Source organism: Prionailurus bengalensis, chromosome D4 (genome assembly GCF_016509475.1).
Source record: "Prionailurus bengalensis isolate Pbe53 chromosome D4, Fcat_Pben_1.1_paternal_pri, whole genome shotgun sequence".
Lineage (NCBI taxonomy): Eukaryota > Metazoa > Chordata > Mammalia > Carnivora > Felidae > Prionailurus > Prionailurus bengalensis.
In genome coordinates, this window is record NC_057359.1 from 55,777,929 (window position 1) to 55,792,157 (window position 14,229).

General features: G+C 43.4%; 1 protein-coding gene and 1 long non-coding RNA gene across 3 annotated transcripts in view; both read left to right on the forward strand.

The window, feature by feature from the left end:
- Positions 1-8: 8 nt before the first annotated feature.
- Positions 9-7,294, forward strand: LOC122475468. 2 transcript variants are annotated; one of them, XR_006295174.1, is made up of 5 exons: positions 27-122; positions 3,969-4,095; positions 6,163-6,226; positions 6,658-6,766; positions 7,037-7,294. It is a non-coding gene; the product is annotated as an uncharacterized LOC122475468 (long non-coding RNA). The 2 variants fall into 2 exon arrangements; XR_006295173.1 differs by lacking the exon at positions 3,969-4,095 and having other exon boundaries at positions 9-122.
- Positions 7,295-10,179: 2,885 nt separating this feature from the next.
- Positions 10,180-14,229, forward strand: part of UBE2R2 (ubiquitin conjugating enzyme E2 R2) — a 117,718-nt gene continuing 113,668 nt past the window's right edge. The window contains exon 1 of the mRNA XM_043566242.1: positions 10,180-11,004. Coding sequence (XP_043422177.1) covers positions 10,828-11,004 — 177 coding nt within the window. The 5' untranslated portion in view covers positions 10,180-10,827. The remainder of the gene's footprint in view (positions 11,005-14,229) is intronic.

Consider the following 14,229-nt stretch of genomic DNA (forward strand, 5'->3'; position numbering starts at 1 on the left):
GAAGGCCTGCAGCAAAGTCACCGTACCCAACGGGAAACTTCCCGCACCCAGCAGTAAACTTCCCGCACCGCGTGGGGACTACCCTCGTGCCGCAGGACTCCGCCCAGCTCCAGAGCCATTGGGTGAGTGCCCGATGAGTCGCTGGCGATTGGTATCTGTCACTCTCCAGGACCGCCCATCGTGGGGGAGGAGCCAAACAGTGTTCTCCGATTTACGGTCTCTTTGCGACGCCAGACCGGAAGCCTGCCTGTAGTTTAGCGGTCGCTTGCTTTTCCTTATTTCCGCCGCTTGCGTCGAAGGGGGAAGGGCGGAGCTAGTTGGGGCACTTGGGATTGTTTATTTATACCAGTGGTTTCTATCCTTTTTTTTCCATCCACCACATCGTCTCAGTTGTGTCGGTTTTGTCAATTCCACCTCCAAAATATACCTTGAATTCGTTCATTCTTCACTGCCTTTAGTGCCAAGTTTAGTTCAAGTCACATCATCTCGTGCCTAGATTATAATACCTTTCTCCAGTTTATTATTAAATTTTACAAATCTACCCCAAAATTGTAATATTAATATAATGAACTCTCATATATCCTTCACCTACCACCCATCATAACTTACTGATAATGTTTTGTCGGATTTGTCTTGTCTTTTAGGTATTTACATACTGTCTTGCAGAGCCACTTAAGAATTAGTTGTGCACATCCCTGAATACTTAGGCATTGATCTACCAAGAACAAGGACTAATCATAGTCCAGTTATAAAATTCAGAAAATTTAACCTCTATCAGTACTACTCAAATTTTGCTGATTATCCCAATAATACCTTCTACATAGTAGTATTTTATTTCCTGATGTAAGAGCATGCATCAATTTGGTTGTCACGTTTCTTTTCTCACTCTTAATCTGGGATATTTGCTGAGCTGTCCATTTTTTGGTCTTTTATGACAACATTTTTGAAGAGTATAGGACAGTTTTATTCAATAGCTTTTTACTTTTTATTTGAGTACAATATATATGTATATGTGTGTATATGTATATATAATTATAGATGTATGTACAATGTACACAAAAATTACATATATACACATATGCATATATAATTCCATACATGCATATATAATCACACATATATGATTATATATACATCTGATTATGTATATACATATGTATACATGGAGGAATTACATAAGGTAATTCTTCCTAATTACATAAGGTTTGAATATGTATAAACCAAACATACCCATGTTACCAGCTCCCAGAAAAGCAAAACATTTCCTGAACCTTTAGAATCTCCCCTCATTCTGCCATCTAGTCATCATGCCTCAAGAGTAACTACTATCCTGACTTCTAAAAGTACCGACTAATTTATGCAGTAGCTTTTAAAGGAATTTTTCACAAGAGTGGTCTTGTCCTTCTTCAATCCATTTCCATGCAGTTGCCAGAATGAGTGTCTTGAAACCATCATTCTTTCATGTCACTTTCCTCTTAAAAACTCATCATTCATATTAAATACGAATTTTAATAAAACCTCAATCAGTATGGTCCTTCACTGGCCATGCCATCCTTTTTCTTGATACTCCACCCTTGGAAAATAAAGAACTTAATGTTCTTTTTTTTTTAAATTTTTTAAAGTTTATTTTTGAGACACAGAGCATGAGCAGGGGAGGGCAGAGAGAGGGAGACACAGAATCTGAAGCAGGCTCCAGACTCTGAGCTGTCTGCACAGAGCCCAACATGGAGCTTGAACTCACAAACTGCCAGATCATGACCTAAGCCAAAGTCAAATGCTCAACTGACTGAGCCATCCAGGTGCCCCAAGAACTTATATCATGTTCTTTCGCATCTCAGAGACTTGAGCCAAGCTGTTTGCTCTGCCTGGAACACTTTTTCTCGACTTTTTCTCTGCCTCAGTTATCAGCATAAGTATCACATCTTTAATTAGGCCTTCCTGATCATCTGATCTGAAATATGTTTTTCCTTATCTCATCATCCCATTTGTTTCTTTTTAGCACTTTTTTTTTACAATTTTTTGATTGTTTATTAGTTGTCTCTTTGTTTTTGACTGTGAATCCATGAAAACAAGGACCACGTCTACATGGCCAATGCCTAGCACACTGCAAATACTCAGTAAGTGTTTGCTGAATGAATGAATGTGACCACTGTCAACCTTTATAGCCTTGTCTCTGACCATTGTTTCTGTCAAATTTTATGCCCCAGCCATATTGAACTACTTGGAGTTTCCCTAGTTACCTGGCTTTTTGTCCTGGGCCTTCAAACTTGCTGTCCTTTTTGCTCAGTGTCTTGATTGTTTTTTCCCCAGCTTTATTGAGATATAACTATTGTATAACATTTTTTAAAGATTAAAAAATTTTTTTAATGTTTATTTATTTTTGAGAGAGAGACAGAGCATGAATGGGGTAGGGGCAGAGAGAGAGGGAGACACAGAATCCGAAGCAGGCTCCAGGCTCCGAGCTGTCAGTACAGAGTCTGACGTGGAGCTCAAACTCACAAACTGTGAGATCATGACCTGAGCCGAAGTCTGGCGCTTAACCGACTGAGCCACCCAGGTGCCCCTACATTTTTAAAAGATTTTTTAAGAGGTGTCTGTGTGGCTCAGTCAGTTAAATGTCTGACTTTAGCTCAGGCCATTATCTCACGATTCAAGCCCCATATAGGGTTCTCTGCTGTCAGCTCAGAGCCTGCTTCAGATCCTGTCTCCCTCTCTCTGCCCCTCCCCCACTTGTACTCATGCTCTGTCTCTCAAAAATAAATAAAACATTAAAAAATATAAAATAAAGTCTATGAAAAAAGGATTTTTAAAGGTTTATTTATTTTCGAGAGAGAGAAAGCACAAGTTAGGGAGAGGCAGAGAGAGAAAGAGAGAGCGAGAATCCCAAGCAGGTTCTGCAATCAGTGTGTAGCCCAACACAGGGCTCAGACCCATTAACAATGAGATCATGACCTGAGCCAGTCAGAAGCTTAACTGACTGAGCCCCCCTAGCTGTTGTATAGGCCCCTAGCTGTTGTATAATATTAAGTATAAGCTTTGCAATGTGATAATTTGTCATATGTATATGTTGCAAAATGATTACCACAATAATGTTAGTTAACATATTTAACACATCCTTTACCTCACGTAAATACCATTTGTTGTTGTTGTTATGGTAAGAACAAATAAGATCTATTCTCTTAGCGACTTTCAAGTACACAATACAGTATTGTTTACCATAGTCACCATGCTATACATTAGATCTCCAGAACTTATTCCTTTTTTAAAAAGTTTATTTATATATTTTGAGAAAGAGAGAGAGCATAGGGGAGGGGCAGAGGGAGAGATTGAGAGGGAGAGAGAGAGAATCCAAAGTAGCTCCACACCCAACATGGAGCCCGATCCAGGGCTCAATCTCATAAACTGTGAGATCATGACCTGAGCTAAAATCAAGAGTCAGATGCTTAACCAACTGAGCCACGCAGGTGCCCAGAACTTATTTCTCTTGTAACTGGAAGTTTGTATCCTTTAACCAATATCTCCCCATTTCCCCTACCCGTATCCCCTGGCAACCATAATCTACTCTGTTTCTATAAGTTTGGCTTTTTTTAGATTCCACATATAAGTGAGACCATGCAGTATCTGTCTTTCTCTGACTTATTTCACTCAGCATCATGCTCTTAATGATCATCAATGTTGTTACAAATGGTAGGATTGCCTGCTTTATGGCTGAAGAATGGTTTTTTTATATAAAATTTTTAAAGTTTATTTATTTTGAAAGAGACAGAGACAGTGCAAGTGGGGGAGGGGCAGAAAGAAGAGGGGGCAGAGAGAATCCCAACAGGCTTCATGCTGCCGGTGCAGAGCCCAATGTGGGGCTCAAACTCACGAAAACCTGAGATCATGACCTGAGCTGAAACAAAGAGTCAGATGTTTAACCAACTGAGGCAGCCAGGCGCCCCTGACTGAAGAATGTTTTGACTGTTAAGGAAGATTTCCTGGAGGAGATGGGTCTGTGCTAACTCTTGAAGCATAAGTTGAGTTTGGATTGACTAAGAAGATGAATCAGCACCATTGAAGTTTAACAAGCCCTGAGGAAGATCAGAGAGTTGAGAGGTAAGTCAACCACTCATTCTACATTGGATGACACTTAAGAAATGGCAAGCCCTGTGCTCAGTGTCAAGGATAAAGAGATAAGTAAGACATGATGATCACAAGCCAGAAACCTGGGGTAATGTTCTTGCCTTCATTGTTTATAGGCTGGTCCCTCTATTCAATTCTTTTTTTTTTTTTTTTTTTTTAGATTCCAGCTTTGACCTTTATTTAAGAGACCAGATGGGTTGTCCCAGGAACCAGGTGTCAGCCCTAAGGCCAAGCAAGGCTGGAAAGCCACATCTGGCCCTGCTTCGCCCTGAGCTGCAGCCTCAGCCCCAGTATCCTGCTTGCTACCAGCAAGCGGAGATGCAGGTGCAGGTGGAGGGAGCCCTAGGAGATTGGACGTTGCTATTGACTCATTAAAACAAACAAACAAGGGGCGCCTGGGTGGCGCAGTCGGTTAAGCGTCCGACTTCAGCCAGGTCACGATCTCATGGTCCAGGAGTTTGAGCCCCGCATCGGGCTCTGGGCTGATGGCTCAGAGCCTGGAGCCTGTTTCCGATTCTGTGTCTCCCTCTCTCTCTGCCCCTCCCCCGTTCATGCTCTGTCTCTCTCTGTCCCAAAATAAATAAACGTTGAAAAAAAAATTAAAAAAAAATAAAACAAACAAACAAATAACAAACAAAAACACCCAAAACTATTGATTTGGGGCTTTTTCCTAAACAAACAAAAAAAAAGTACACTAAGCTTCTATGTTTCCTGTGACAGGTCATCTGGGGTGGTGGGGGGAAATCTGCATGACTCCTCCTCCCCAACAGCAGCATAACTTCTGTATAGCCCATCATCGGGGGCAGAGGGTGGGCACATGGAGGTTATTGGCTCTTGTGTTCATTTAAATGCAACCTCATAGAGGTTTATTCTGCCCCTGCCCTGCTTCCATTTAAAATTGCATTCACCCCTGATGTGCCTGGCTGGCTGTGATGGTAGACAATGCAACTCTTGAATCCTACCATGGGTGTAGAGATCACTTAAAAATAAAATCTTAAAAACAAAAACAAAACAAAACAAAACAAAAACAACCTGCACTCACCCTCCCAAAAGAATAATACAAATAAAAAATAAAATTGCATTCACCCCAACATTTTCAGTTTTAGGCTCTAATTTAGTCACCTTCATTAGTACTCACCAAAACTTGCAATATTATTTGTCTAGTAATTACTGATTTTTGTCTGATTCAATCTCAGCCACTAGAATGTAAGCTCCATGACGGCATAACTAAATCATTAAATCATTTAGCATAGGGCCTGTCACATAGCAGGCAATCAATAAATATTTATTGAATGAATAAGTGGCTCTTAAGAACATCTCAGAGGCTGGGAGAAAGATGTAAACAAATAATTGCAGTATAGCATTGGAGGCGATGTGTTATGTGTGGATTGTTATGGGCACATTAGAATAGGAATATTACAGGGCTTTGGTTAGGAGCAATCATGCTTAAGTGGGATAACCAAGGTTCAACTCCAGGTTCTGCCATTTACTCACTGGGTCACTTTTTTTTTTTTTTTTGGAAAGAGAGAGCTCGTGGGCAGGGGAGGGGGCAGAGAGAGAGAGAGGGAGAGAAAGAATCCTAAGCAGGTTCCTGTGCTGTTAGTGCCGAGCTTGACACAAGACTCCATCTCATGTTACACGGGATCGTGACCTGAGCCGAAATCAAGAGTTGGACGCTTAACCGACTGAGCCATCAGGTGCCCTACCTTGGGTAAATTTTTTAGCTTTTCTAACTTTTATTATATTCAGGAAAATAGATGTTCTAGTATGGATGTCATGGATTTTTGAGAGAATTAAACAGGAAACTACATGTAAAAAGTCTGTCACAGACTGATGCACAGCAAACATTAGCTATAATTATTAAAGGAAGATTGTGTCTCCTTAAGAACACTATTGGACTTAACATGTGTTAACATATGCAGAATTTAAAAAATGTTGGTCTCCTAAAGAGTCATTATGTAAGGTAAGAATTGACCTCTCCAAAGCAAATACTCCTACCTCTCATTTATCTTCCAAGATTTCTATATTTTCTCCCTTTAGAAGAAAGAATCATTTCAGAAGAGCCCAGGTTGAGGAGCACCAGGTGATACCATACAGACTGAGGGTAAGTGTCCTATTTTCTTCACCACCAGAGGGCACCACTAGTCAAGTCAATCTACCCGTCATAAAACACTTAGGAACTCTAGGAAGCTGTTTTTGCCCTTCATTTTTCTGACAAATATGTTTTGAGTACCTACAACATGCCAAACGTTGTAGTGGCTTGTATATAAAAAAGGAGCTTGTATAAACAAGACCTGTCATCCTTGTGGAATCTATAATATTGAGCACCTACTATGTGTCTGAGAGGTTCTATTAGACATGGGGGTGGAGGGTGGGGTTCAATTTGCTTTTGCTGTTTTCCTGCCCTTGGCTGTAAGCCCATGAGAACAATTACTTAGTGTCTACTTTGTGTCAGACAATGTGCTGTTTGCTGTGGATCCAGGCATGAATATGACACAGTTGCAAACTACTAATAAATAATGTCTTACCTGCTAGCATAAAAAGGCATGAGAAATTCTGTGGAAATAAGAGTTCTTCAGACCAAGAATGGAGAATCTTAAGTACATACTTCATTAACACACTAGGATATAAGCTTCCTACACAGGTATATGTTTATTAGCCACCTCCCTTAGGGCCATGGTCATTGTAGATATTTACTATGAGTTTGTGAGTTTGTTTGAAGCCAGGGAGCAGCTTCTGGTCTGTGTCAGTTGTATGTTCTAGTGGGTTAGGCTAGGGATCTACCATCTTCTGGGGCAGGGTGGGACTGTGATGAGTTTATGTGGGTGAAATGCTTTGAAGATGAACTTTCTGCCTATTTGTCTACTCACATCCTTGTTATTAAAGGTGTCAACATCATCTCCTACGTTTCCAGGTCAGCAATCTTCTTGTCCCTAAATTGAATGGTGGAAGAAGGGAAGTCAGAACCAGCAACACAGCATCATTTTGGGAGAAGGGGATGTATTAACTAAGACATTCTCCCTCCTCTGAAGTGAGCCCTATTTCCAGTGGATTTGGTTGCAAGACCTAGAATGTAGAGTTGGGAGCTAGGGAAAGATTCTTCAAAATATTGAGATCTCATCTCTGATGAAAAAGAACAACAAAAATAAATAAACAATGCTCCTTCATTGTGGATTGTGCAAAGTGACTTCCTTTTAAAGGGTATGGTATACAAAGGAGGTGAAAAGGGTTACATTACAGTGGACAGACCTGACACACTACCTCAGCCAGGTGATTGAGGTCAATATCAACACTGATAAATCATGTGGATACTATGTGCCCTGATATGATGTGATAAAAAATATCATTTTACTTCTGTGATCTTCCACCCCAAAACCTATAACCCACAAATTCTAATTGAGGGACATTGCACAACATACTTGATTAGTACTCTTCAAAACCCTCAAGGTAATCAAAAATAAGGAAAGTCTGAAAAACTGTCACAGTCAAAGGAAGCCTAACAAAACATAAAAACTAAATATAGTGTGGCATCTTAGAACAGAAAATGGACATTATGTAAAAATTAAGGAAATGTGAGTAAAAACTTTAGTTAATAATGTATAAATATTGATTTATTAGTTATAATAAATGTACTATATTAATGTAAGATGTTAATAAGGGAAATTGGGGTGCCAGGTACATGGTAACTCTCTGTAGTACCTCCTCAATTTTTCTTTTTTTTTTTTTTAAATTTTTTTTAACATTTATTTATTTTTGAGACAGAGAGAGACAGAGCATGAACAGGGAAGGGTCAGAGAGAGGGAGACACAGAATCTGAAACAGGCTCCAGGCTCTGAGCTGTCAGCACAGAGCCTGACGCGGGGCTCGAACTCACGGAACGTGAGATCATGACCTGCGCCGAAGTCGGACGCTCAACCAACTGAGCCACCCAGGCGCCCCACCTCCTCAATTTTTCTATAAATCTGAAACTGTGTAAAAAATTGTCTACTGAAAAATCAAGGTGCCTGGTTGACTCAGTCAGTGGTATGTACAAATCTTGATCTTGGAGTTGTGAGTTCAAGCCCCACTTTAGGAGCAGACATTGCTTAAAAATAAAATCTATTTATATTCATTTTTGAGAAAGAGAGAGTGTGAGTGCGAGAGGGGCAGAGAGAGAGAGAGAGAGAGAGAGAGAGAGAGAGAGAGAGAATCCCATGAGGTGCAGAGAGAGAGGGAGAGAAAGTGTGGAGCCTGGAGTGGGGCTTAAGCTCACCCAATGCAGGGCTCGAACTCACAAACCCTGAGTTCGTAAGTTGAGCTGAAGTCAGATGCTTAATCACTTGAGCTACGCAGGTGCCCCCAAAATAAAATCTTTTTTTAAAAATGGAGGAGGTGGTGGTGCCTGGGTGGTTCAGTCAGTTGAGCATTGGACTATTGATTTTGGCTCATGATCCCAGAGTTGTAGGATTGAGCCCTGTATCTGGCTCTGTGTTGAGGATGGAGCCTGCTTGAGAGTCTCCCTCTTAAACAAACAAACAAACCATCAAATAAATAAATAAATTTTAAAAATGGAAGGGGTGGTAGCCAGAATACAGCTATGCCTTAGTATTTTTTTCTTTAAAGTTCCTATTTAAAGAGGCGCCTGGGTGGCTCAGTCAGTTAGGTGTCTGACGGATTCAGGTCATGATTTTGCAGTTCATGAGTTCAAGCCCTGCATCGGGTTCTGTGCTGACAGGTCAAAGCCTGGAGCCTGCTTCAGATTCTGTCTCTCCCTCTCTCTTTGCCCCTCCCCCACTCTCTCTCCCTCTGTCTCAAAAATAAAAAAAAAAATTAAAAAGTTCCTATTTATGGATCATTTACCATATGCTAGTAACGCTGTATATAGGTGATCTCATTTAATATTTACAGTTGTTTAAGTTAGTTGTAATTAATCCTCTATTACAGAAGCTGATGAATAAGGAATGGATAATGTAAATCGTGGAGCCAGGATTGGAACTTAAGATCTTTTCAATCTCAAAATTCTAAATGTATGGAACTCTCATAGTATCCTGACTTTTCTAGGAAATGTTTCAGCAGTTATCACAGGAAGAGCCTTCCCAAGAGAAATAGGTATTCTAAGTCACCGGGATTTAAGACTGTCTCCCATCTCACTTCACTTATGATTAACTTAAAAGTCCCTCATTTCCAGGTTGGATCTTCAAGCTGAAAGGAACTGTAGGGGGTCAAGGTCCAAGTTCAACCACAGTATTTCTTTTTAAGATTTTATTTTTAAGTAATCTCTACACCCTAGGTGGGGCTGGAACCCACAACCCCAAGATGAAGAGTTGCATGCTCCACTGAGCTAGCCAAGCACCCTCACAGTATTTCATTTTACCAATAACTGAGGGATAGCCAGAGCACTTGCCCCAAATCACAGAGAAGGGCCAGGAACCCAGGTTCCGTCTGAGTTATTATTTCTCTCTTTATTTCCCACAACTTCCTCTTTGTAGTTAAGAGAAGTAGAAGCTGGCCTATCTGCCTTCCCCATTTCTCGGATGGGAATCGCCCCCCCCCCCCCGGGTGACACACTGCCCTCCAAGGACACACTAGTTTAAGGGCCCTGCAAAAGATATGTCGGGACAATTGTTCCTGCCCATAAGTCCCATAAACTCAGCACATTCTTGTCAAGCACCTACTGAGTGCAGGGACGGCGGACTTTGTGTCACGGGGAGGGACCTGCAGAGGAACAGAGTTCGTCGGAGGATGGCTGCGAAGCCTGTGGATACACATACAGAGAGGAAGGGAAGGCGCTGGGCAACTCTAGGACCAGTGGTCCTTTCCCGGGAGCTCCCCAGGAATCGCGGCGTCGAGCCGCACAACCGTCATTTGGGGCCAAGGGCATCCCCTGTGGCTACCCTCCGCCCCCACAGCCTCTTAGCCCTTTAAGGGCGGGGGACACGCGTCAGCGTCACAAAGCGCCGCCACCGCGCCTGGTGGCGGAGAGCAGGCGGGGAAGGGGGAGGAGGAAGAGGAGGAGGGCGAGCAGGGCGGGGGAGGGAGGGGCGTGCGCACGCGCGTCGGGCCGCCCGCCGCCGAGAGCCGCCCTCCCTCCCGGCGCGCGCCCCTCCTCCCTCTCACCCTCCCTCCTTCTTCTCGGCTCCGTCGCTCCCGCGGCGCGAGGCGCTCTAGCTCTTCTCCACCTCCTCCGTCGTCGCCCCTCCCCCCGCGCAGCCGCCGCCGCCGCCGTCGCCGCCGCCGCGAGACCCCTGCGCGCCGCGCTCCCCCCGCCCTCCGGACCCGCGCGCCCTTCGGCCCCAGCAGCCCCTGAGGAGAACGAGAGGGCGAGCGAGCGCGGCGCTCCCGGGCCGGCTCGGCCCCCTCCCCTCACCATCGCCGGCCCTTTGCCGCCCTCCTCCGCTTCCACCCCTTCTCCCCCCCCCCCCCCCCCGCCAAGTTGAGGCCCCCCCCGGGGGGGGGAGGCCCGGGACCGGGAGCGAATTCCCCTAACTCCTTCAGCCCCTCCCCCCGCCTGGCCCGAGTGTGAGGAAAAGGGCCCGGTCCGGCCCGCGTCGTGTGTGAGGAGGACTCGGGCCGGCCCACGGGCCGTCTGGGGCCTGGTCCGGCCCGCCGGGTGTGTGAAGACAAGCCCGGTGCGGCCCGGGCGAGGACGAGCGGAGGGGAGGGGCCTGGTCCGGCCCGGCCGGTGCGAGAGGACTGGGGCTCCGGCCCGGCGCCGCCGCCGCCGCGATGGCCCAGCAGCAGATGACCAGCTCGCAGAAGGCCCTGATGCTCGAGCTGAAATCCCTGCAGGAGGAGCCGGTGGAGGGCTTCCGGATCACCCTGGTGGATGAGTCCGACCTCTACAACTGGGAGGTTGCCATCTTCGGACCCCCCAACACCCTCTACGAAGGCGGCTACTTCAAGGTACCCCCACCCCTCCCAGCCCTGACTTCCCCAGGCGGAGGCCTTGGCTCCCTGTCGCTTGCGGGGCCCAGAGTGTGAGCGCGAGTGTGTAGAGGGGGCTCCTCACCTCGACAGCCCCCTCCCCCCATCCGTGGAAGCAGGAAGGCCTTGCTCACCAAGTGCCTTTTCTTTGTCATGGGGGCGGGGGCGGGAGGCCAGACTGCACCGGGAAATAGGAAAGCCTCTCTGGCTAGGGTAGTGGCTACCGGCGGAGGAGGGCTGTCTTTGTTTTGTTTCCCCAGCTGAGGGTGTGTGGGAAGAAAGGTGGGCTTTCCTTTCTCGTCTTCCCATCCGAACCTTCCCCGCGCCGGCTGGAACTGCCCCAGAGGGCAGAGTGACCTGCACTTACTGGGTTGGACCTTTCTTTTTTGGGGGGTGGGGGTGGGGGAAGGGTATTAGTCTGTCATTCCAGAGTCTGCCTAGTGACCTGACACTCTGAGGATTTGATGGGCTTCTTGCGTGGTGGTAGTTACAACTTTACATTCACATTCCAGTGGGCGGTAATGAATAGGACCCTAGGGGTGGTAAATAAGGGTGCCTGCGTTTTCTGGCCATTATCTTACTGGAGGGAACGCTGATTTAGCCCCCTTTCTGTTCTCCTTTCTCTGTTTACTTAATGGTGTTTCAAATGCCCTTTGTCCTCACCCTGCCACCAACTTTACTGCCCCCCCCCCCCCCCCGCATGTAGAAATATCTGTAGACGGTGTAACGTGTACAGGAGATTGATCGTCTCCCACTTAAGAGAGACAAAATTGAAACGTTTTATCCAGGTGGTTAGCTTTAGCAGATGGGGTGGTCTCACAGATGAAAAGTATCATCTGAGGTGAGATGGTTTCACTGAGTAGGACTGTTCCATAGCCACCCCCGATTTAAGACAGTGGTTATTATCATTCCTGAATCCATTGATTTTCTTTCTTTTTTTTTTTTTTATTCCAACGTAAATAACTTGGAGGTATTGAGAGTTTTTTGTTTTTGTTTTTATTTTATCATTTTTGTGGGGATGATCACGGACTGAAGGTGGAATGTTTCAAATGGTGGAGGCAGACAGGAAATTAGTGCTAAGGAATCCATTTAATTTTATTTCCAAAATTAAGTAAAATAGAGCAGTGTGAGTCAATCTTGGTTTGCTTTGAAGGGAGGGGCTGTCTTGGCATAAGTTTTAAGTGAGTATCTTAGTCATGTAGTTATGATGTACATTTTTAGGACTACCCAATTACTTTTGTTTTTCTATCCTTCTAAAGGTAGAAACTTCAGTGTCAGCTTTGAAATTGGGTCAACTTTGTAGAAAATGTGAAGAATTGACGGGGATGTTTAATATTCATGCCTGTGATAATCAGTGAATATCTAGTGAAAATACATTTTTAGAGCAGCACCCTTACGAACTGTATGCTTAATCTTTTGTGGTCACCATACACTGTACTTTTTTAGATGCATGTATTAATGTACAAGTTATTAGTGACAAATTGAAGAAGGTATTGCTGTATCTGCTGGCTAAATTTAGTGGCATAAAGTTTAAATTTCCATAAAGTGTCATTGTTTGGGGTAATGGATAGTCAAGGTGAGTGGGTACTAATTAGAATGATCTCCATCTCAGTGTTTAAAAAAAAAACAACTATGTGAAAGGAAATAATGGGCTGCAAATTGTATTTTTTGCTGAAAGAACAGGAAAAGGACTGTGGAGAATCCTCTCAGTTTGAAAGAAGTAGTATGGGGAGAGGATTCCCTACTGGAATTTTAACTTTAACTTTTAATTTTAATTTTAAAATGTAGGATTCCCTACATTGATTTCAGTTAGTTGTTTTGTAATTTCAATCCTCTTTAGAAAGAATGGTTGAATTTCATTGTATATGTTAATTTCTTAATCTTCAATTATATTTTAAAATGTATGAAAATTCTTAGGTAGATTTTATGTTTTAGTCTTGTGTGAGAATTTTGTCAATTTTGTTTTCTTACACTTTATTCCTTATTGTATGGCCCTTTATCCCAAAAGTCTTTCATTGGAAAAAGCCAAAGTTATGGTCATGAGCAGTTGACACTTGTGATAGGTCTAAAACCATTGTTTTTTATTTCACTGCTTTTGTCTTAAAACAAGGCTTTTAGTGTGTTCCACTACAGCTGCAGTTAAAAGTTGGCACAGACCTTTTTCTACCACGATTCTCCCTTATCAGATAGTTCTTGAACATTTAGTATAGTTTATTTTCAAGTTAAATTCTTTTTTCTATTTTGGATTGTAGTTTCTGAAGGCAGTGGAACCACCATTCTTTAAATTTTCCATGTTACTCCTTTAACTTTTACATATTAATAGGTTTCTTACTGATCTTTTTCACCGTGAAATAGTTGGCTCCAGTCTGTTCTAACTATGGCATCTGTTGTGGTAGAGACTTGTGAGACCTGTATTTCACAAATTTATTTTGGATTCATGTTGTCTTTTTTAAATCTCTCAAGTCTGTGATTCTTAGCTTTGGGCGGGCGGGGGGGGGGTGGTGGTGGTGGTGTTGGATGTATGATAGGCATAGGTAGTTTCTTGTGCCTGTTTTTCTGGATATTCTAAAATCTTTCTTGGCCTTGCTTTTTGTCCAGTTTCTTGGTCTCTTAGACTTACCGAGTGAACTTCTTTACTGCTTCGACTTTTTCCTCTAGGGATCAATCATTACAAAACACAAAGTAGAATATAGCTTAGAATAGAGAATACCTCTGAAGGTAATTTTGCTACTGTGGAGCAAGTTGAAATTTTATTGTCAATGGAAGAATAAATTGTTGATCAAGTGAGCAGTTAGTTAATGATGACTTTTAACAAGTTTACCTCATTCCTTTAAAAAGTACTGTCTTTTCAAGTAACTCCTGTTAATGATCATAACTTAGAATGGCTGCTTTGGGCTAGAACCTCCTTGGAACTCCTGCATTATTTATCTGAAAGCATGGTAGCAGTGAGTCTAGAGATCAGAAAGTGAGAGTGCCTAAGGGGGAACCTGGCTGTCACGGTTGGTAGAAAATGTGACTCTTGATCTCGGAGTTGTTGAGTTCAAGCCCCATGTTGGTGGAGAGATTAAAAAAAGAAAGATAGTGCCTCTTTCGTGAGGTGTGTAACATAAAAGTTTAAATGATAAAGAAAACTTAAAATATTGCAGTTAACCTTTTGTAGTTTTAATTTTATTCAGTATTTGAGAGTGAAATATAGGTGCCTTC